A 23,525-nucleotide genomic window follows, 5' to 3' on the forward strand; every position below is an offset into this window, starting at 1 on the left:
CCAAGTGATAAAGTTCTTTTACAGTAATAGATTTTATGAGAAAGCTTTGGAGCGCTCTGTTTTCCCTTCAGCTGAATAAAGAAAAGGGAATGCCACTTAATTTGATGAACTTTTTTTCTGGTAAATTTAGCAGATTTGCAATTTTATACACTTAACAAATGTCATGCAAACCAGGCACCAGAGAAGCTTGTGAGGTTAATTTGGGCTAGCGCAAGTATGTATTACATTTGTATACACATACACACATGGAGACCCAAGAAACCTTTCATCTGAGACAGCTGCTGCATCACATTTTTCCAGTCTAAGCCAGTTCTTTAATGTGGTTTATTTTTCATTTATGAAGGATTGGGCAGGGCTGGTTTATAATTTTAATGCTCCTGTGTGAAACAAAGAAACAAAAACAAAAAAAAGATCCCCTCTGGGAGGAAAAAGATGAGGAAGATGTTTATCACACCAACTAATGAAAATGAACCAGTATACCTCTGGGTCATTTGCTGGAGGCCTTTACAGGTGCAGATATGTGTTTTAGAATCCTACTTGAAAGATTCCTGCAAGCCAAACATTTTAGGGAGAAAACTATGTGTTTCCAAGAATCTTTAGTTCATCACGCTTCAGGCATATTTTAAATTGTTCATTCTTGTTTTTCATTAATTTCTTATAATCTACCTATTATTGACAATTGATTAGAAAGATAAAATGTAATTTCATAATAAATAAAATACCAAATATAACCCAGGTATGATTAGAATTATTGCATTAGGATGCCTCTGTAAAATGTGATCCAATATAATATTTTAAATCTAAACAATCACTCTGTGTTGAAAGCTTGGTCAAAAATATTGTAAAAATAGTTTGAATCAAGATTGTTCTCTCACATGGGCCCCCAATCTAAAAGATATGGGTTATAGATTCAGCAACATCACTGCATAGTTTGTATTTTCATAAAGTGGATTTCAGAGTCACAAGAACTACCAAACTGACCTGGTGATTTCAGAAAGGCTATGCAGAAGCCAATAGTAATTGTATCCAAGTAGTTACTTGTCCACTACAAGTAATTGTCTTAGTGGTCAGGACACACTTAATGTTGATCAGATAATGGTAATCTGTGCCCTTATATGCTTGTCCCAAGCTGGAATGAAAATGTTCATTATACATTTTTTGGCAAAATCTAACAATACTCACTGTTGACTTACAAATTGTCTACAGTGTTTTTCCTCTCTTTTCCAGACAGCTTTTTATGATTGAAATAGTTTGGACAATAATTTTTGGAATTACAGACAACAGAAGCTGGTAATTACTTCCACTCAAGAAAAAGATAAGCACACTATTCACAGTCCAAACTGATATAACAAGAGAGTATTTTTCTGACTCTTCACCACTTTTTCTTCTCCCTTTATCTAATGTTTTTTAACCTCATATGCAAAGTTGAATCAACATGCACTACCTTCCTTTTCTAATTAGTGGTACTCAGGGAGCTGGCACTTCCATTGCAGCTACTTTGGCTCAGCTGTTCTTTTGGTGGAACACAATCTGTGTGGTCCTTGGCTCTTAGCTTGGCTGGCAACAAAGTGCGTTCGTTGGATTTACAAGAACCATATCAGCCTCTGCAAAGCAGCCTGCCTGTCAATGAGAAGAGGAGCAGGGAACTAGTTAAATGAAGGAGACAGACAGATGCCACTTGTAAATATTTCTTTATTAAGAGGTAAAGAAGAAGTCGGAGCAGGGGTGGCTGTCAGTGTCAGTTATGCCAGGAGAAATTCATGTAGCACAATCTCCAGCTGAGCTATAGGTTCAGGTTGCCAGAAATCCATTCTTCAGTTCTGCCAGACTCAGATTTCCATCAGCTGTTCAGTGCCCATAATAACTTCATTTGCATGTTTAGCTGAGAGAGAGAGAGAGAGAGAGAGAAGTTATGCTTTGTACACTGTGACACAAAAGAGACTATGTGGTGCGTATGGCGGTGATGGCGGTAAAAGTGAAAGCCTCAAATATAATGTTCCAATCTGAGTCAAATACCTGATTTCAGAACTTGAATGAGGAAAACTTTCATGTCTGTATCACTGCAGTCAAGTAACACAGCTGGAATGGAAGAAGCAGTTTTTGCTGGCAGGAACAGAATCACATAACATAAGCCTAAAGGGAAGGTAGTGCTCTCCAAGCCTAAGCACTGTTCAACTTTCTTGGGTTAGCCCTACGTGGAAGTGGGCCCACAATTACTTTTCAATTCCTGGTTAACGCTTCTTCAACTGGCTTCATTCTGTTCTCAGAGCCAGATAAGAATTTACAAAGTCTCCACCTCCTCAGAAATTTTTGACCAGGCTGTCTTTTATTTGACATTGGCAGGGCTACAGATGCATTCAAACCACACAGAAGAGGGATTAAAGAAGGTACTTTCAAAACTGTCCCAGAATTTGCTGGCATGAATGCTTCAGACCAAGAGCATCTCTGGCACACAAGATTTGGAGCCACAACAGAATGTCAGGGAGGCAGGTTGCCTGGCACAGGGGTCCCAGGAGCTCCCACCCGAACGGCTTAGACTCAGAGAATGGAGCACTTATTTTACAGGGGGTGCAAGAAGAATCAGACCTTGAAAAATGTAGGTGTGACAAGCTTACAGAAAACCCGGGCTCTTGGAGTTTATGGACTACAGTATCGTATACAACGGTGCAATCTGAGCAAACATAAGGACAACAATGACTCTGTTCCAACAAACTCTAACATAGTACTGGATACTAATGGCAAAGTATTCTCTCCCCACCCCAATTGGATAGCGGATATCTTCTGGCAGCATCTCTCCTTGAGAACACTGCCTTGGGGTGAATATGAAAGCATCTCCTTGTTATTTGCTCAATTAGCCCCAGACAGAATGCTGCTGGTGGTGGTGGCAAAGCTAAGCCATAAAGGAGGAGGAGGAAGAGAAGGAGGAGTGTGTGGGAAGAGAAGAAAGAAGGGGTTAGGGCCAAAACCCAGGACCACCACGAAGCTCCAGCCCTCAGGGGCTCAAAAATATTCAGTTTACTCACTCAATTACACAGTGTTTCATAAATCCTTTTAAATAAAATACAGTACAGTCCCTGGCACCAAATTAATCTTCTATTATATAGCACTGCCGAAAGACTCTGCTACGTATGAACACTTTTTAAAAACTGGAGACACTTTTAATAATAGCGTTTAAAAAAGAAACATTGAGTCGAGCATAGGAATGAAGCTACAGAAATGTAGACATACAAAGGATCGTGTATGCACCTCCACGAATGTGGCTTTAAAGTGCAACTCTTTTGGTCCCTATTCCCCCAAGCATAAGAGCTTTGATGACACTAAGAGCAAATGCAAGAGCTGAATATTTATTTATCAAAATTTGAAACTGCCCATCACACTCATAGTGGGTCAGGCACACCATCTGTGCAGAATTCAAGCTAATTACTTTATTATATTCTGCCTATTATTCAGGAATCTCCCCAGACTGATTGCCTTCTCTTGGGAGCAAATAAACAAGCCTCTAGGGCAGGGGTAGGCAACCTCGGCTCTTTTATGACTCATGGACTTCAAATCCCAGAATTCCTGAGCCAGCCATGCTGGCTCAGGAATTCTGGGAGTTGAAGTCCATGAGTCATAAAAGAGCCGAGGTTGCCTACCCCTGCTCTAGGGAGTTTGGGGGAGAGGGTGAGTTGTGGATTTCTTGTGGCTGTGCAAGAATCCAAAGCTAATTCCCCACTTGCGACCTCCTCACTGCTTGGCTTAATATTTCCCAACACAAATCTCTGGGTGGTGTACAAGTAGGAGAGAAGAGCTCTGGAAATTCCACGTAGTTAGGAGAGAAAAAGGAAACAGGCTATTTAGCGCAGAAAACAGGAAGGTATGGCCAATGTGTTCCACTCATAGATTTTATTTTGACAGTGGATGGAACTCAGGGCATTTTCCTTTTGGCATCAAAGCAACAAACATTGGCAGCTTTATTGTGGGTGCAATTTGGCATGCTTTACCAACTATGCTGCTGATGTCACAGACAGTGCTCTTTTTTTGGCCATGGGATCAACTCATCACTGTTTGGCTAGTTAAAGCTGGTGTGGACATAACCCAGCTCCTCTGGCCCCTGTCCTCCATTACTTTGGGCAACAAGGAAGCTTAGTTTTTTCCAATCCACACCAAACCCTTATACTGGTCCTGGGACCTGGTTCAACCTCCCAAAGGGCAGCTGACCAGCAACCTTGGTGGTGGTGCAGGATTGTGTGGTGAAGCAAAAGAGAAAGAACCAACCCTTTCTCTGATGATTATGGCACAAAGCACACGCCTGCTGGCTTCCAGAACAGTATTAAGCCCATAGCCCAAAACTGCTCAACTATCAATTGACAATCAGGCTTTCTTTGAATATACCTGCATAAAACATTTCTGCAAAACAATAGTGAGTCCTGATGGATGCCTAAACCAGCCAGACCTTACTGTATATTTTGGCACCAAGTAAAGCCATTTTTTTATTCTTCCAAACCTCTAATGCAGGGGTGTCAAACTCAATTTCATTGAGGGCTGCATCAGCATTGCGGTTGCCCTCAGGGGGCCGGGTGGGTATGGCCAGGGTGGGCGTGGCCTACTGGGTGGGCGTGGCTAGTGTGTATGGCCTACTGGGTGGGCGTGGCCAGCTCTACATCGTTCGCATCAAGGGTGCCTATGGGGGCCTGGGCAGGAGTGGGACGGATCTGAGGGTCTCTGGCAGAAGGAGGGTCTCTGGGCCAGGGCCAAGGCAGAGGGGGTCGTTCCCTCACTGTTTCTAGGATGGCTTCGTGGGCCACATGAAACCACTTTGCGGGCCGGATCCGGCCCCCGGGCCTTGTGTTTGACATGTCTGCTCTAATGTGTTAATGCTTTCGTGTTTTCAATTTTTCATTCCTGCTATTAGTTTTAAGTTTCTATTGTTTGTCTGTTTGATTTGATTTTCTCTTTATTCACTGTTTATATAATGTCTAGAGAGGCAGTTTGGTATAGTGGTTTAAACATCAGACTAGAAACTAAGAGACTGAGTTCTAGTCCCATCTTAGGCACAAAGCTAGCTGTGTATCCTTGGGCCAGTCACTCTCTCTCAGTCCTAGGAAAGAGACAATGGCAAACCATTTTTGATAAACCTTGCCAAGAAAATAGCAGGGATTTGTCAAGGCAGTCCTTGAGAATTGGATAAGATTGAACAAAAAAAATACATATAGTGCTTTAAAGCATGGGTCGCCAACCTTTCTGGGTTGGCAGCCTGGTGGGAAAGAGAAAGACAGGCATCTTTATGTGCGCATGTGCACACACGCAAGTGTGGCTGCACGCAAATGTGGCTCCACGCAAACGGGGCTGTGAGCATGCACGCTCTGCAAATGGGGCTCCTAGTGCCGGCGAGAGGCTTGTGGTTCTCCTACCGCCGGCTTGCGGCTCGGCTAGCGCTGGTGTGAGATTTGTGGTTTAGCTAGGGCAGGCACAAGGGCAGGGGCTGAGCATGCACACATGTGCCCGTGCACTGGCCAGCCACTCACGCGGGCCGGTGGCCAAAAGGCCATGGACCGGTAGTTGGCCACGACCCATAGGTTGGGGACCTCTGCCTTAAAGTATGTTTTTTAAAAATGTTTTAACCCATTGTAACTTTAATTGTAAATCTATTTAAGATTTCTTTTCCTGGAAAGCAATAAATAAATGATTAGAATCAATGAATAAACTTCCCTGGACGTGAGGAATAAATGCCCATTTTTCTAACCATAGCAGGAAACTACTGGCTCTGCTCCAAAACCTGAATTTCACACCTTCCCATACTTCTGACATGATACCTATATGTTGTAATTATTATGGAGGAAAGAATAGATTCAGTAATCATTTGCTGACCCGGACTGCTTCCCATATATTTCAAAGCCAAGAAAGCGCGAGAGCCTTTCAATGAGAGGAAGACCACTGATTATGTCTACCAAAGGGCTGATGTGTCCTTCTTTTGTTGGGAAAAACATTCAGTAGGTGCCAGGGGAAACTGGAAGCTTAATCCTCTCCAAGGATTGCAAGCTAGGACAGAAAGAAAGAGAAGCAATATTCACAGGAGAAACAATCAAAATGGGGGAGCTCACTGGACTCAGTAGAGAGGAGACAGGAAAAAAGAGATTTCTTTCAAGGGGGGACTTTCATACAACCCACTGGGAGAGGGAAGAAGCTTATATGTATTTAAGATATTTTCCCACAAACTCTTTGATACCTTGGCTAAGGAATGTAGTTTATTAAACGCCAGATAGTTTGACTACAACGCCCAAATGTTCACCCAGGAGGGATTTTAGGACTTGATCACAGATTTTAGTCTATGATATCAGGTTGCCTACATTTATCTAGGGGAAATGTGTCGCTCTGTGTGGTTACTTCAGAATTAATATCTTCTGTAGAGTTATGAGTGCTGATCAGCCATAAGTTTGTTTTCAAAATCAGAGTAGGGGAACCAACATTTTAGAACTCTCTCTCCCCCATAGCACAGGTACAGTGGATAATTTTTTTAAAAAAGGTTACTGAAACTTCACTGTTTTTCACAAGCTTTTTTCCCCCCCCAGTTCCAGGTTTTAATTATCCTATACTATTCCTTACAGTTTGCATTTGTAACTGAAGGCTATCACTTTTATAAATTATAATTAAATATTGTATTTTAACGTGGGAGTTTTTGTACTATTTATAATATGCTAAGCTACAGTGAATGCTGCTTTGCAGATAAAAAGCATACAAATATCTCTCCGTGTGTATGTAAGCTGAGTAAAAGGCGTTATTTGTGGACAGATTTTAAAATTAACTGTAGCAGTAGCAAGATGAAGAGAACGAAGAGAAGATTTTTGCATATCCAATATCTCTTTTACACCTTTTTACAGTTATAAAAGATTGAATGAACAGACTGCTTGCTGAAGAGTCTTATTGAACTAGGAAGAATTATTGGCGTGCCAGAAGATAACCTGTATTTTTGTAATGCCTTTCCTTTGTCCTACCTTGCTTTGCCTTCTCACAGGTGCTGTCAAGTTTCCGAGGTATGGGCTTTTCAAGTGACTCTGAGGCATTGTTTACCTTAAAAGTCCTTTATTAGCCTAATACAACGGGAAATGCTTGCTCGAAGGAAGCTGGAATCTGAAATCTCCACCCTTTGCACAATATAATTAAACACAATTCTCCACCTTTCTAACTTTGTCATTAATCATATTCTCCAATTAATTTAAAGAATCAGCTTCCCTTTGTGAGAAGAACCGCCAATGCCTTATCTTCTTTAGAGGGACAAATGGCCTTCAGAGTGCATTCCTACTCTTCCCTCCCACCAATTTTAAACTAAAACAATACACAAGTCTTAAAGTAATACACAGGTTTAAGCTACTTCTTCATCTCATGTCAAGCAATAACATTTGATGTTAGCAGCGTTGACAGGTGCCTCTCTACAGCAAAAGTACTTCTATCTTGTCTGCCTAACAGGTTACTACTCTTTGTGAGGAACTTTCTAAATTAAGTCATGGCAGCGAAAGAGCAAGTTGTGCAGCAGTGCTCTGCAGTCATCACCAGTGAGCGTAAAAGCTGGTGGTCTGCATTTGAAGGGCTCCCTAGCCCATCTTAGAAGGGAAAGTAGGAAGCAATAACAAGGAGATATATGCGACTGCGGATTCTTGGCAAGGGGTTTTTCATATACAATCAGAGAGTTGGGTCATATACAGATGGCACTTGATGTACACAGCCGGTTCCCTAGAGTTAAATTTCTAAGACCTTCCAGATGCACAGTTGCTATTATACAAATGTCATATGGTGATTTGGACTGCTAACAACAAGGTCTCTGACTCACATAGGCTGTTTACAAAGAATCTCAGGCCACACAGAACAGTTTCCTGTTGTGGTGGATTCTAATCCAGGATAGACTTCTGCATTCAAAGGAGCTTTCTCTCGACCTCTTGACTAAAGGATAATCATTATTACAGAAGAATTATGAATTTTAAATCGCTAGGTGACAAGCAGTCGAGGCATGGTTTCTGTTGGAATTTGGATTAAGACTACTGACAGCTACTAGCTAAAGAGAATCTGATTAAACATAATGTAGAAGCTAACTATGTATGTTATAGACATCAGAAAGCAGAATATATGTCACTATGGATAGAATCAATTTATCTTGATTATGTTTTTTTTTAACTTACAGTGCCGTAATAAAGCAACTTATCAAACTAGCAACGATAATTTATATACAATACTTATTTCTTTTTCAAAAAGATCTTGGATCTTCAATTTCAAAAAGTATTGCATAGTAAAAGATGTACTAACATTCATACTTCTGAAACACTTTAAGGAGGCAGTGTTTCAGCACCTCGGAAAAGAAAGGTCAGAAATACGGATCAGAATATAAATGAGAATTTGCAATGAAAAGATTATAAAATGGCAAAGTGAAGTGATTTAATTAAACATAAAATAACTAAATAAGAAAGCATAATACTACAGTTCTGTGGTACTTTGGCTGAGTAGTAATATTCTGAATTTTGGCTATATATTTTAAATTGAAAAAAAAATCCAATAGAAGCCTCAAAGGTAATTCCATTTTCTTCCTGGCTCATATTAAGACAATAAAAACTACCGATGTTTCATAATTTAAGATATTGTTCATCAGAGAGGAAAAAGAATAAAAGAAGTTACCAAATATTGAATTAAGATAGAAAACGTATGGGGTAAAAAGAGAAACTGTAATTACTTTTATAGCAGAATAAAGCGAAGATAGAAAATAGTTCCTTCTAGCTGTAAAAATAGTCCAGCCACCAAACAAATTACTCTGTAATGCTAGGCATATATTTTCCTGAATTAGCATCCTTCAGGTCTATATTAAGGCTTAAGGATTAAAGAAGGTTACTTTATTCTTGAAAGCCGATGTTTAAAGCAAAAGAGAGATTGAAGCAAGCTATACTTTGATGGAATGCAGAATAACATCCAAGTGACAGAAGTAAGGCATAGGATACTTTCAATATCAAAAGAAATGATGAAGTCAACTAGACTTCCTGGGCACTTTCTACATGTGTGTGTGTGTGTGTGCTTGCGTGTGCATGCGCATATATGTCTGTCTGTCTGACTTTCAAAAAGATGTTACTGATTGCTTTAAAATATTATCCATCTCTAACTTTCAGATCCACAAATTTAGGGATAAATTTGTTCAAAAATACAAAATACAAAAAAAAAATCCTGCACAGGGTTTGTCCATACTCTGGAGAGTTAACTGCCTTAGTGTCCAAATTAAATGACAAAAACATAGTGTAAATACTTCTGCAATAAACGTAAATACAGTGTATATATAAACTCAGCCAGTCTTTCCATTACAAATTTTGAAGACCTTAGAAGCACATTGCCCCCACCACCAGCATATCCAGCTAGCCTGTAGTGTTTTTCACAGGCCCACACCTAAGCAAAGGCAGATTAGCACAGGATTAGGCAAAAAGTACACGTGTAAGTGATTTTCAATACATTGTCAAGGGGTTGTCTCCTGGTTTTCTAACAATAATACTTAAACCAGAGTACCGAAAAAGAACATTGGTAGACATATATGTCTGAATCTGGCCCAACCATGTTCTCACTTGAACTAATGATTTGCTCTTTGCTCCTGCAAGTACATTTCTGAGTTTTAGTAAAAACAACAACAGATGCTGAAAGTCTGAATAGCAGGTATCATTTTATAAGGGACTGGCATAAACTATTGGAATCAGCTTTAAGACAGGGTTTTAATAATTAAGCTCTAAATTCTGCATGCTTTCTGCAAATATTCAAATGGTCTCATAAAAGTGGTTACCTACCAATATTTTGTGCAATTTACTACTCTTTACATGGCCTAAGTTTTGTCATTTTGAAATTTAATTTTAATCTACAGTGAGCAACCAAAAGTGCTTCTACTATTTTAATTTGGGTTGGACTTCTAAAGCATTGCTTCTGGCAGTTCCTTCTACAATTACTGTGTTATTAAATCTATAGAGTGGATTAAAAATGAGCTAGTTCATTTGCATAGCTACAGAGGACAATTCCAGGAACAAAGATGGATTATAGCAATGTTTCTCAACCCCAGCAACTTTTAAATGTGTGGACTTTAACTCCCAGAATTCCCCAGCCAGCATCGCTGAGGTTGAGAAATACTGGATTACAATATCAGCCCTTTTAACAATCACTGGTTAGATTCCACTTACAATTAGTTTCCAGGTGCTGGCTATTTCCAATCAAACAGTCCTTGAGGTCACTTCCTTTCTCTATCACAGCATGATGGCAAACAACACAGTTCTGTAAATTGCATCTGTAAAGGTAAATGAGGATTTTGAACAAATATAGAAATTAAAATAACCATCATTATTATAACCAAGTAAGTGCGGAAGTGATGGGGACGCAGGACATTTGCAGCGGTTCAGAAAGTCAAGATGGCATCGGTGACTTTGCAATTGAAGCCCCTCCCCTTTTACATATGGTGCATCCACAATGCATGTATAAAAGGGGCCAGGCTTCAGTCACATGGCTGCAGCTGTCATCCTGATCATTCCCACAGCTCTTGATGGAAGCCTTGTGGGAAGGAGATAGGCAATATATTTAAGTGGCAAAGTATATGGTTTACAGAAAATTAAAGCTTTCTCTCCATTTAAAGAGTAGATAAATGAAAGTACGAAAAATCTTCTATCCAAAATTCTGGAAAGCCAATGGTCAATCACGGTTGACAACTTTGGCGGACATGGTTAAATAATTTCTATTTACAAGAGATATCACAAAGGAAGCACACAAAAAGGAAGCTTTGCATAAAAAAAATATAGTAGGGAAGTTTAAGGAAATGCAGAAAACTGTTATATGGCTTTAGAAAATCTGGCATCAGTTACACTGAGGGAGCAATCAATGACCCGCAAGCTGTGAACTTCGTTTATTTTTCTGCCCAAGAACAATGTAAACTATCTCCCAAGAAAATGGAAGCTCTGCCTTCTGCAGAAAAAAATACTGAAAGAGATTCAGGTATTTTCACTGCATGTCCCCCATATACTGGATGAATGAACGGCAGAGAAAGGAGACAAAAGGCAAGGAATAAGCAAGACCACCATATTTGGACTGCAAAAATCCAAATGGCCAAAAAAATGGCAACAAAGACTTACTAATTGCCATCTGATGTTTACAGCCCAAATATGGTAGCCCAGGAGTTCAAGAACATGACACATGATCCAAAACACTCAGGAGGCATTCAGTGCCACTGGAATTCTATAGTAGTACCAGGTTTTTCTTGTGAACCTCGACTATTGGCAGATAATAAATCAAGCAGCGCTAATGAAAACATTCAGATCTACCCAGAAACACAAGTGTGTTGATCACATCCCTCACATAAGAGGAATGAAGGCACACCAATTGCAAACATATCCTGATGACTGGAGTTTGGCCTCCCAATGACTGTATTCAAGATGTGAGTTAACACAAACAGCTGAATACTATCCTTTACTGCTCATCTATACGTTGGAACAAAGAATGTGCCGAGGAAAGTTTCTAAAATTTATGAGGTTCTAGGTAGGAAAATGAAGGAATGAGAGTTACAAGCATGTTTTAATTACTCCTTCCTACAAGACAGAAAAGGATAGGGTAAAGAAAGGGGAAACTATCTGGCAACAACGAGGGTATCGTCAACAAAAAATATTTTGGTAGATCTTGATATCAACTATGAGGAGTTCCTTCAGAGTGATGGGGTATAAATTCTAAAATATTGGCAAAGTACTTTTTATAATTAACAATACTAATTCCTAGGAGCCAACATTGGTTTGTCAAAAATCTTGCCAGATTAAACTCAATAATCTTTTCCTGGCAATCAATAATTTGATGGATACTGAAACAGTAAGAGCACAAAGTATTTCCTACAATATCCTTGTTAAATGAGACAGTAAACATAATTAACGACTGAATCTTGGAAGATGAAGCAGTAGCTTGAAACTAAATGAGAGAATTTAATCTCTCAATAAAATGAGACTGAATTAAACAAATATGAAGAGGACCGGCTGACAAACAGATTTTAATTCAATAACTTCCCTTGAATAAGTTATTTAACAGTGAAACAGATTGTCTATGTAGCCAGTGAATTCTCTTTCTCTGGAAATATCAATTAATAGGACAGCTGTCTTGAAATAGAAAAATAAAAATTCAGTTCTTCAGTTATTCACACAGATCAGGTTGTATCATGTTGTTTACAAACTTGAGTTTCTAGTCCTCATGGAAAAGGAGAAATCGTGTTTTTTTTAATCTGCAGACAGAAATTCAGTCCTATAAGGGGTTAATGGGAAGCTTCCAGTTGGTTGGACCGCAAAATAATTTCTCAGGCCTTCCACAGGGGTTTCATAATGATGAACCACAAGGCTACTTATGCTAATACTCCACATTTTCCATCTGAAAGCTTCCAGAATAATTAAAAGCAGGCAGTTCTGTATTCAGGGTTATAATCTAAAAAGACATGGTAGAGAAGGAAAAGACAATGGGAATGAGAAAGAAAAGCAAGGTACAACTTTTTACAATGACTAGGATGATGTTACGGGAAGCCCTACTGGTTGCTATGGTTATTCTTCCACTGAAATATTGCTGATAAATTAGGCAGGTCATCCACAGTTAAGTGTAACATATCACAACAGAGATCTTGATTTCTTAAAGCTTCAGAAGTGCAAATGGAGTTTGACAAGAACACCAATTTTTGTCATACAAGTAGAAACTGGTCTTCTATGGTCACAGCCAAACTGACATCTCCTACAGTCTAGGGAAGAGTAGGTCTATGGTATGAGAAGGAAGAAATATTTTGAACAGGAAGGACTTGACTCAAATCTTAGGCCAGCAACCTCCCCTTTCACATAAGACAGAGTTATGCATGATGGAGTCATCTAGCTCAGGTTGCCTTGGCAAAGCCTCTTATTGAGATCTTAATTCTAAGGGAAAGTCTGAACAGACAGCTCTTTCCCTTGGTTTCTTATTCCTGCTGCACTGACACAGCTGTTTTCTTTCCAACTGCTCCAGCAATGATGGCAGGAAGATTAACCACCCACTCACATGGGCAACAGGATAAAAATGTCATTGATCCACGGGTTTACACACATTTTCTGATGTGCCCAATAAGATAAGATAGGATAACCTTTATTGTCATTTTTTACTGTGAGCACACTGGCTCATATTAAAAATGAAATTCTGTTGCCTGCTCTCAAAAGAAAGTATATTATTCACCCATACACATACATAACACACATATACACATGCTATTCACACACACACACAAATATATATACATACACACTACTACACGTACACACACACACACAAATATTAATCACTGTCCATTTTGAACACATAGTGGAAGGAGGAAACTTGAGAGTTCACAAGGTTGATACTATATGGAACAAAGCTGTGTTGAATCTGGATGTTCTGCTTCTGATAACATAGAGCCTCCTTCCAGAAGGTTACAAGAAAATAAGTAAATGGGAAAATAAGTGTTGAAGTCATCTTCTCTTATGACTGGATGATTAGTATTCTATTCAAAATACTATATATTTGGAATCACCCAACCAAAACTAATTTCAGTGCTGATAATAATTCAGGAAATAGACTGCTGCTAATGCATTTTGAACAAATTGTGAAAACCAATCATGATTGAGTATATTGCAATTTTCTATAGTTTGGAAAAATATCAATATCTCTTGCAGCAAGTTAAATGATTTAAAACTTAGCTAATTAATACACTTGTTACTGAATTTAAAAGATTTATCTTCCATTTTCACTCAGATTTCCAAATATATAAATCTGTCATATGAATAAGGCTCAAAGTTGCATTTCCATTCAATGTTTTCCAACTATTCCTTATACCATGAAGTAAGAGTTTTGACTAGAAAATAGGAACCAAACTTCAGTTATATCAGGAGCCCCATAATAACTTTCATAAATATGTCCACTATGGTTTTTGACTTTGGCCACTTAAGATTCCATAAAGAAACAGAAGTCAAAATGTATGCATAGCAAGAAAGTTGAAAGTCGGGAAAGTTAAAGCCTCATTATTGTATTGTAGTTCTTCATCTGTAATTTAGATAAAGAAAATCTTGGGGGCTCTCCCATTAAAAAGTTTCTTGGTAAACAATCTACCTGAAATACCTTACAGATATTACCATGGGAATCATACGGATACATATATAAATCTTGAAATAATATTATTTTTACAATATTTATCCTTCTGTATAGTCACTGAGATCTATTTATATAAATATTAATCGAAAATAAATTTGTTTAAGAATGTACATCTAAAAAGAGGAATTGGGGGAGGGGGAGAATAAATATTCCAAGATATTCTGAAAATTAAAACACTAATTAAATACCAATTATTTTCCAGATTTTCATAGATTACAGTTTTTAAAAGTAGGTGAAACTTACTTCAATGAATTGAGTAACCTGATATTTTACAAACTGATGTATTATGTCTATAATCTTAATATAGAACCTTGATAATTATCACTACAACATATTTCATGAGCATGCAATAGTGATTTGTGCTGCTCTCTACTTTTATACCCAGGATGTACTTCAAATCCTAATAAAGAGAGGCCCACGATAACTGATATTAAATGTAAAGAGGAAAAATATTTTTGATGAATTCCATCTTGATAATTCACTTTGTAATGACTCTGGTCAAAGGAATAAAACTCCAGATTTTAATCCAATTAGCAGGAAGGAAATCATCACTACAAATCCTAGAATGTACATCTTAAGTATACAAGTAACCAAGATTAGGTAAGCAAGATTTCTCAGCCTTTTTCTGATACTTGATAGCACAGGACAGACAGTGAAACATGATACCATCTATGAATAGTCTAATGCTAATGCTGCTGTCAGATTCTGAGTTCAACAGTTAGCAATAACAATAGCACATAGACATATACCACTCCACAGTGCTTTACACCCCTCTCTAAACAGTTTACAGAGTCATCATATTGCCCCCAAAAGGAAGGATGGAAGGCTAAATTAACCCTGAGTCGCTCAGAATCGAACTCCTGCACTGAGCAGTGAGTTAGCCTGCAGTACTGCATTTTACCACTGCACCACCAGAGCTTATCTAAAATATCTGGGTACAGTTTGTAGAAAATCAGCAAAATTTTTACCAACCTTCAAAAACATCATTTGAAAAAGCATAACTATGAATCTCCAGCAGTAGAGGAGCAAAACCTGTTTTTTTTGATAGTGCATAGGTCTTTTGTTATTCAACAGGATAGCTATTAAAATTCAGCTTTTTTTCTTGTTTTCATAAGATTTAATAGTATTTATTGACCAATGTAGAAAATATCTATCCCTTCTGAAAAAGATAACTAAGCGATTTCATAGTTAACTACAAATGTCATAATAAACAATGGTGCACATAAAATGCCAGTGTTTTCATAGATAAAAGGGAAAAAAAAGAATTGTCATTCATCTGAAATAAACTTTTCAAAGAACTAAAAAGAAAAATACTATAAATAGAAAAAAACCTGCACCAAAACAATACATTTTAAACAATATACTCTCTCCCCCCCCTAAAAAACTCTAATGCTACAGGAATTTCTTGAAGACATGTCCTGAATATATATATATATATATATATATATATATATATATATATATATATATATATATATATATATATATATATATAAATATATTTTTGGTACATAACTTTTATATATCAACATTTTGACTGGCAAAACCAATCCTAATCAATCTGCAAGTTAGTTTGAAATCATCACGAAAGGGCTCGTAATATAATAACCCCTCCATCTTTTTTAAAACATTGAGCCTATGGAACCTTTAAAAAAATATCTCAATAGCTACGTGTGACTTTCAGTTTGTTGTATAAAAACATACAGATCCTTCTTCTTGTTAGGAATTGCTGGAATTAAAAAAAAAACCCACCCTACAACTGCACACATTTATTGAAGTTGAAAGAATCAGTAAAAGCGCAATCCTCATTTTGGAAGCTAGCAAAACTAGAGTAACTTCTCCCCTGACAACAGGATGATTGAAGCATACCAGGCCTGGAAACAGTTTAGAGTTCAATCTCTGTATGTAGGATTTCAGGCACACATTGATAATTCTAGCTCCTGCTATGGCCCTGCCACACAACAGAGCAATTTGGCTAGTATTTACCACAGGAGTAGAAAACAAATTGAAGCACATTTTGTGGGTGTTCCTTCCACTCACTGACAGCTGTAATACAGCCATTTGGAAATTAGTTGCAAATGCCTTTTTTGTGCACATTTTGAAAATCAAACCGTAAAAGACTGCCAACAGAAGAAGTATATGTTTGCTGAATTTCAATCTCATTTCTGTCCTTCCTTACCATCCAGGATAAAGAACTAGAAATAAATTTATATTCTTATATAGCAAGCACTTTTGTGTTGTGGCCTTCTAATTTTCAATTCTGAGCAGTGCCACTTTATAAAATTACAAATATTAACATTTATTAGCCCTTGTAAGTGGGTTGATAGCAGCTATCTATACAATAACATATTTGAAGCAGTGGTTTCTAAGATTAATGGTACAGATTGTTCAGAAATCATGATTTTAGAGCTTTTACAACAGAAAGGCACACCTCATCATAAAGTTGGAAAAGGTTTAAGAGTTTATGTTTTGAGCAGTAAGTGCTAACCTCTCTAACACCATGTTAACTTGCAAATTTGGGGTATGGCTAAGTCTGCCCCAAATGTCCTGCTATGCTCTCCCTTGTGGCAGCAAGAACTGCTCCTATGAGGGGTGAGTGGAGAATGCCAGCAGTGTATGCCCAGAGTATCTTTCCTAGTAGGCCACATGGAGCCCAGCGAAATCAAATTGACTATATTATTGGTAAAAGACAGTGGAACAGATCAGTTATAAATGCGAAGTTGTACCCTCTCACAGAGGTAAAGCAGCCCCCTCAACCTAATACCCTCTAGATGTGCTTGGGCATGACACCATACAGGTAGCAGGGACCAGAATTTCTGTTGCTAAGGAAGGCAGTTTTTAAGTTGCCTTGAGTGGCCATGTGTGAGTAGGTGGCAATATGGATTTTCTAAATAAAATAAAATAAATAAGTGAGTTGCACCCAATTTAACAAGCTCTTTTGCATGGTTAAGTGAATCACTCTGACTGTTGTATAATTCACATGAGCAAATCCAGTTCCTAGGTTGATTTTGCTTCTCAGAAGTTGGCTGGGAAGGTTGAAAAGCATGTGATCCTGGGACACGGCAACCGTTGTAAATACATGCCCATTGCCAAGTGCCATCATTTTGATCACATGATGTGAAGATGCTGAGATGGTCCTAAGTGCCAGGACTGGTTGTAAGTGCCACTGTAACTTCAAACTGTTGTTAAACAAATGGTTGTAAGTCAAGGACTACCTGTAACCCCCATCCAGCAAGACTCCCACAGAATTATGGGAACTAAAGTCCCAATTTACATCTATATTGGAGTAAAATATGAATTCTAAAACTTCAGTGTAAAAATTGATATATGAAAAAGAGGAAACATTCAACAATATTTTTAGCCCAGAGCTTCTCTCAGTTGAGAAATGCTCCCCCCCCAAAAAAGGAACTACTTTAATCAATTATGAAAAATTAATTGTGATCATGAAGATTCCAAATAAGTTTTATTTAAAATGTACTGTCAATTGTTACTTGCTATTTACAAATATGGAATTAATTTTAAAATGAAATATGAAAACATTTGGCAAAACAAAGAGTCTGACTAGGATTAAAGCCTTCTTAAATGTTTGGGTAATTTTATTAACATTAATATGCTAGAAACAGCTGTTTAACTTGATCTTTTACAAATGGAATACAGTGATAATATTCGTAATGTACATTTTATACATGTTATAGTATGCTCTTTTGGGATAAGCAAAAGTATGCGAAATGCAAAAAAACAAGCAAGAAATAGCAGTGAAGGGAAATTATGCATAGGATTAGAAAAAAGAAATATTGCTAAATGTCATTTATATCAATACCAGTCACTATCTCTCTCCATATTTTATCTGTCTGTATTTTCTTCTTGATCCATTCATTCTTTTTTTGGAAATTTGATCATTCTTTCTATATGACCAAGCTGTCTCAACATATTTCTTACATACAGATCACTTGTGTTAGTATTCAATCCACAACAATTCATTATCATTCATTCCTGGCTTGTCTTCTTTTGTTGTTGTGTTTCTTATGTGCTCTATTCCCACCGCATACAATTTACTTTTATGTTTCTTCTAACATACCCAATTCTCACTTCCATATAAGAAAACAGGCAGAGATATTCCTAAATGCAGCCAGTTTTGCTTCCTGACAAACATTTCATCCATCTTTATTAGTCTATCATGGTCCACAATTCATCAACTTCTTTTAACATTTTTGCCATAAGCCATTTTTCTTATATGTTACCTGATGAGAAACAAAAATTTCCATTCCCCTGCCCAGCATAAAGCCCTACTAATGTTCAATTTTTCTCCTTTTTCATTGCTACCTTTCAGTCATTCCATTGTTTGCCATGTACCTATAGTTCCCATACATAAATATCACTTTCAGCATTTTTCACTTTTGTTTCATTTCAAATTGTCATTGCTTTTTGTTCTATTCATGCTGCTGGGGCTCCTACTTTAGCTATTTTTCATCTACCTCCAAAACAATTATTTCCATCAAAATTTCTTTGCATTCTTCTGTGTCTATTGACCATTCCTTGCTCTCCCTTACATTCTTTGCAACTCTTTCTCTATAGAAAATCTTCCTCTCATCTGCATTTTTGCATTCATTTTCAATTTTCTCGCGTGTGCACTGACATAAGCTCTTAAACTATGTATTCAAAACAAATAAATTGTCTTTTTAAGCACATTCTCACCAGTTATCATACTCATTCATTCTTGGATATCTGAATGGCCCAAATAATCCATTTGCTTTTCCTGGACTCTCTCATCTTGTTCCCAGCATCCATGCCAATTAACAGAATAAATTTTCCCAGGAATTTATTTATTGAGAGTGTTGTGCAACTTTTTCCAGAACTTATCTCTGATTCTTCCAGATGTCACATGTAATGTGATCTTTTGTATATCTAGTGGAAGGATTCTAACCGTTACAACATACTGGCTTGAATTCAACCGTGTCTACTGATCTACATGACTGATAAATGTCCTTACAATACCCTTTTTTCCCTCTGTCCACTTCCTAGGGACCCAGCAATGTGATCCTAAAAATGGGGGCAATATAGTCTTGATTTGGGAGTGGGTATAAAAGACCTACACAAGAAGGGGAGGGAAAGGAACTTCCATCTTGTAAGCTGAAGGATGTCATTCATTTGCTTTACTTTGTTGAAGCATGTCTACAAATAAAGGGTTGTGCAAAAACATGCATTCATTTATGAAATACTGTGCTGTATCTGCCAAAAGAGCCAATGCAGTTGGCATCAATAGAATTATGGGGTCAAGTTCACAGGAAATGATAACATTGCTCTATGTCACACCCGTAAATACACTATCCAGTTCTAGCCACTACAACCCCAAAAAGAAAAAATGTTGAAGAATTAGAAAGAGTTCAAAGAAGAATAGGAGGTGGTAAGGGACTTGGAGACTAAATTCTACAAAGAATAGGTAATGGAAGTGGGTACATTCAGCCTAAAGGGACGCGGTGGCTCAGTGGGTTAGGACGCTGAGCTTGTCGATCAGAAGGTCGGCAGTTTGGCGGGTCGAATCCCGAGTGCCGCGTAACAGAGTGAGCGCCTGTTACTCGTCCCAGCTTCTGCCAACCTAGCAGTTCGAAAGCACGTAAAAATGCAAGTAGAAAAATAGGGACCACTGCGGTGGGAAGGTAACAGCGTTCCGTGCGCCTTTGGCGTCTAGTCATGCCGGCCACATGACCACGGAGACGTCCTCGGACAAGCGCTGGCTCTTCGGCTTTGAAACGGAGATGAGCACCGGCCCCTAGAGTCGGAAACGACTAGCACGCATGTGCGGGGGAACCTTTACCTTTACCTTTTTACATTCAGCCTAAAGAAGAGAAAGTTAAGGGGAGATATGATAGCAGTCTTCCATATATGATGGAATAGCATCGCATAGAGGATGGATTTATTCTCCACAGCACCCAAGGTAAAACATGAACCAATCAAAGGATGCTCTGCAGGGAGAGTTGAAATAAGGATGAGTTTCCTGGCTGTGAGAGCTATTAAAGCTCCGTAAGTGGTGGATGCTCTGTCGCTGGAGGTTTTCCCAGAAAAGATTGGATGACTATTTGCCCAGGATGGTATCAGAATACCTGCAATGGACAGGGTGCTGGAATAGGAAGACTTCCCAGGACCCTTACAACCCTATGATTCTATGATTTTTTAATTCACAATTGAGGTGTAACCTTAACATATATGTATATAACCTGTAGACTATTTGTTCAATGAATTCAATTCTGAAGAATGTAAAAGCTTGTTTATTTAAATTTGTTTAAAGCAGAGCTAAAAGTCGATAACCTTTTACATTAATAAGAGAGAATTTAACCTACTTTGGGGTTTGTAGCAAAAGCACAGCTAGCATATTATTTAGATGTGATGAAAGCCAAGAGGGTTTGGCTTCTCTTTAACAGAGGGCACATGGAGAAATGATGACCAAGAAGACAAAAGGGAAGGCAGTAGATTTAAGTCTTTAAAGCAGAGACCACCTAACAAGATAACTCTGAAATGCTTCTAATTTCAGTAAGGCTGCAACTTGCACCTCCCTCTCATTGTAAACAACTAATCCCAGCAGAAAACAACAGAGAGTAAAATGTATACTCATTCTGCAGCATTCCAGACCCTGCTTTATCTTTTATTTATTTTTCTAAGAGGTCAGAGATTGGGGGGTGGGTGGGTGGGAGGAAGCCAAAGACACAGGCCATCTCTTGTGTGGCCTTAAAGGAAGCTGTTTTAAAGGCAACGTCCAAGAACACACAATCTGGAGTTTTTATAGCAGAGCAATTCCAGGCTGCATTCTCTCCTCCCCGCCACTCTTTTGTGGTAAAGTTACACAGCTTTAAACCAAAGGACAGGGTGGTCGACTGCTTCGGAAAGAAATGTAAAGAGTTGGGAAATAATTCCTTTTCCTGTTGAAACTATAAATAAGAAAAGCTGATTTACAGAGTGCCAGGACTGCTGACTTTCGGAGCTTGCTATCTATCTATAAATCAAGTGTGTTGAGCAAAGTTAACGAGGGGGGGGGAGGGGCCTCTTTTGCCTAAAATACTGAGAGTATCAAAAAACAACAACAACCCTGTGGCTTTGCATTCTCTTTAGTCCAAGAAAACAGAAATGGACAAAAATGAACACCTAGGAAGAGTCAGAATAATCAGGGAGGCTGAAATATGCACTGTTCGCAAACAAGAAACAGATTGCAGCAATGCAAAGACAGCCCATAGTTAGAGGCTATATACCAATTATTTAAGACTCATTGATTCACAGCATGATCAATCCTTGCCTTATAGTCAGTCTGCAGATATCAAGAGGTAGAATACATCTGCTATTCTACCTGGGCATTTAAATGCTAATCCGGGGTATCAACCAACTCTTAAGCTGCACTTTGCAGGGAGCATATTCTGCTCCACTTACGGTTGGCTATATGGTAAAGCACTTGCCTGGGAAAGGCAAAGAGAAGTGGGGTTGACTGATCTGTAAAACTGAATCTTCCTGGTTGAACATTCTACGTGAAACTGTTGTCTTTTCTATGTCTGGGATCTGAGACAGCTTGGAAATCTTATATGAGATCGGGTACTCATAGATTTTTGGTTGACCTGTCCTAGAGCCGTCACTATTATCTTCTGTTTTTTTCCGACATTATCGCTGTTTACTCTGGAAAAGAATTAACACCTCTGCACTGTTTTTCTCTCTCTCTAAAACATATTAGGCACAATAAGGAACTGCTTTGAAGCCGTGAGAGGGGTAATAAATAGAAATGACTCAATTTTTCATGCTGGAATTTAGTATCTTGGTAGGATAACAGGGAGACATGGTATCATAAAAAGCAACACATTTCACTCAGTGGGCATTTCCATTAGGTCACAGGGCACCGTGCCATGGTTCTGGGTGGTCTGCTTACTTGGGTGTTCCATAATGGCGAAGGACACTTAAGGTGTCAGTGAGCGACATTGTCTATTAGTATAATGCAGTGCAGAACTCATCCTGGAGCTCCAGAAGCATAGCTGTCCAGGCCCAATGCCAAAGCAAGCATCTTGCTGGCTGTTTTTTTTGTTGGTCTCTGGCAAGAGCTATTGGATTTAAATATAAATCTTACAAGGAGAATATTTTCTGTATTTGGGCCCTTTTTAAATAGCGACCAACTTCCACAAAGATTATGGAACACACCTCCATATTCATACGATCCCATATCTGTTTTCAGAGTGGCTAATATGAGATCTGTAAGGATAAAGTTAGTATCTTGGTTTGTTTCCTCTAATTCTTCCTCTTTATATTAATTCTGAGACACATGGCTTAGTGCACGTTGCCTATACTATGAGAATCTGTTCTTTTATGGGATCTAGTGCTCATGGTCCTGCACACTGGGATAAATGTGGCATGCATGGCTAATATGAGAGGCACTCAGCAAGTCCTGTGAAAGGAAGATACCATCCCAAGAGTATAATGTAATGTATTTGATTATCTCCACATGACTGTCACATTATTTGCAGCTTTGCAAACTATGAAGTTGGAAGCAAGCCTCTTTTCTCCTGAGGGAATGTCCTGTAAAAAGTGTGTTATGACGGTACAGTATATAAATATCACTTTGGAACAAGTTTGCTCTAATGCATGCATTATATAAGATGGACAGTGAGTGAAAAGTTTTGTGCTGCAGCCTATGAATCCCAAATCCTCCATGGGATTAATTAGAATTTGTTCAGCTTGTCCCTAGCTCTGTACATCAGGCACTATTAAGAAAACCACCTAATCACTCCATGATTAATTTTCAACCAGTTTTATTGCTTTCTTTTTAACTTCTCTTTTACTTGGCCATATTCTCACAAAAAATAGCATTAAATTGGAGACATGTGGTAGGTGGCAGCAGGGTTTAACTAAACACACATGCTCTCCCTCATTCATAATCTTGCAGTAAGAACAAGACTATACCATTTGCTAAGGCAAATTCACTTGGCTTATGCATGAGCTGCAGAACAGCAGCTCTTGTTTAAGGGCCCAGATTTAACAGGTTCAGCAATATGTTCTTTAAATTTTTATTCCACATATCTATACTATTTGTGTTCCAAATGGCTTACAAATTACAAGACAGCAACAGTGCACTAAAACAATTCACAATAATAATTTCAGCAGCAATAACATCTCTAGGCAATATGAAGAAATAAGGTTTTGAACTTGTATCTGAAGTTCATCAGAAAGCAGCAAGGAGACCAAATGTTACTGTTCTTAAATGACTATAAAAGATCTGGCAAGTCAGCTCAGTTAATTTTCATATAAATCTTGTAGTTATTCTTCTTCATTTCTTTCAAAATCCACAATTATTATCCAGGATTGCCATCCAACCTTGGGTGAATGTTTCTCACCTCACTAATCACTTGGGT

At 38.3% G+C, this 23,525-nt stretch overlaps 1 protein-coding gene across 3 annotated transcripts in view; it reads right to left on the minus strand.

Annotated features, from left to right (window-relative positions):
• Positions 1–1,654: 1,654 nt before the first annotated feature.
• Positions 1,655–23,525, minus strand: part of EIF2B3 (eukaryotic translation initiation factor 2B subunit gamma) — a 99,279-nt gene continuing 77,408 nt past the window's right edge. For 2 of the 3 annotated variants that reach the window (XM_083358459.1, XM_083358460.1), the window contains 2 exons: positions 10,170–10,273; positions 1,655–1,882 (listed from right to left, as the gene is read on the minus strand). In XM_083358459.1, the coding sequence (XP_083214585.1) occupies positions 1,830–1,882; positions 10,170–10,273 (157 nt within the window). In that variant the 3' untranslated portion in view covers positions 1,655–1,829. The remainder of the gene's footprint in view (positions 1,883–10,169; positions 10,274–23,525) is intronic. The other variant, XR_014491985.1, reaches the window with a different exon arrangement.

The sequence above is a fragment of the Vipera ursinii genome, assembly GCF_947247035.1.
Source record: "Vipera ursinii genome assembly, chromosome: 3".
Taxonomy (NCBI): domain Eukaryota; kingdom Metazoa; phylum Chordata; class Lepidosauria; order Squamata; family Viperidae; genus Vipera; species Vipera ursinii.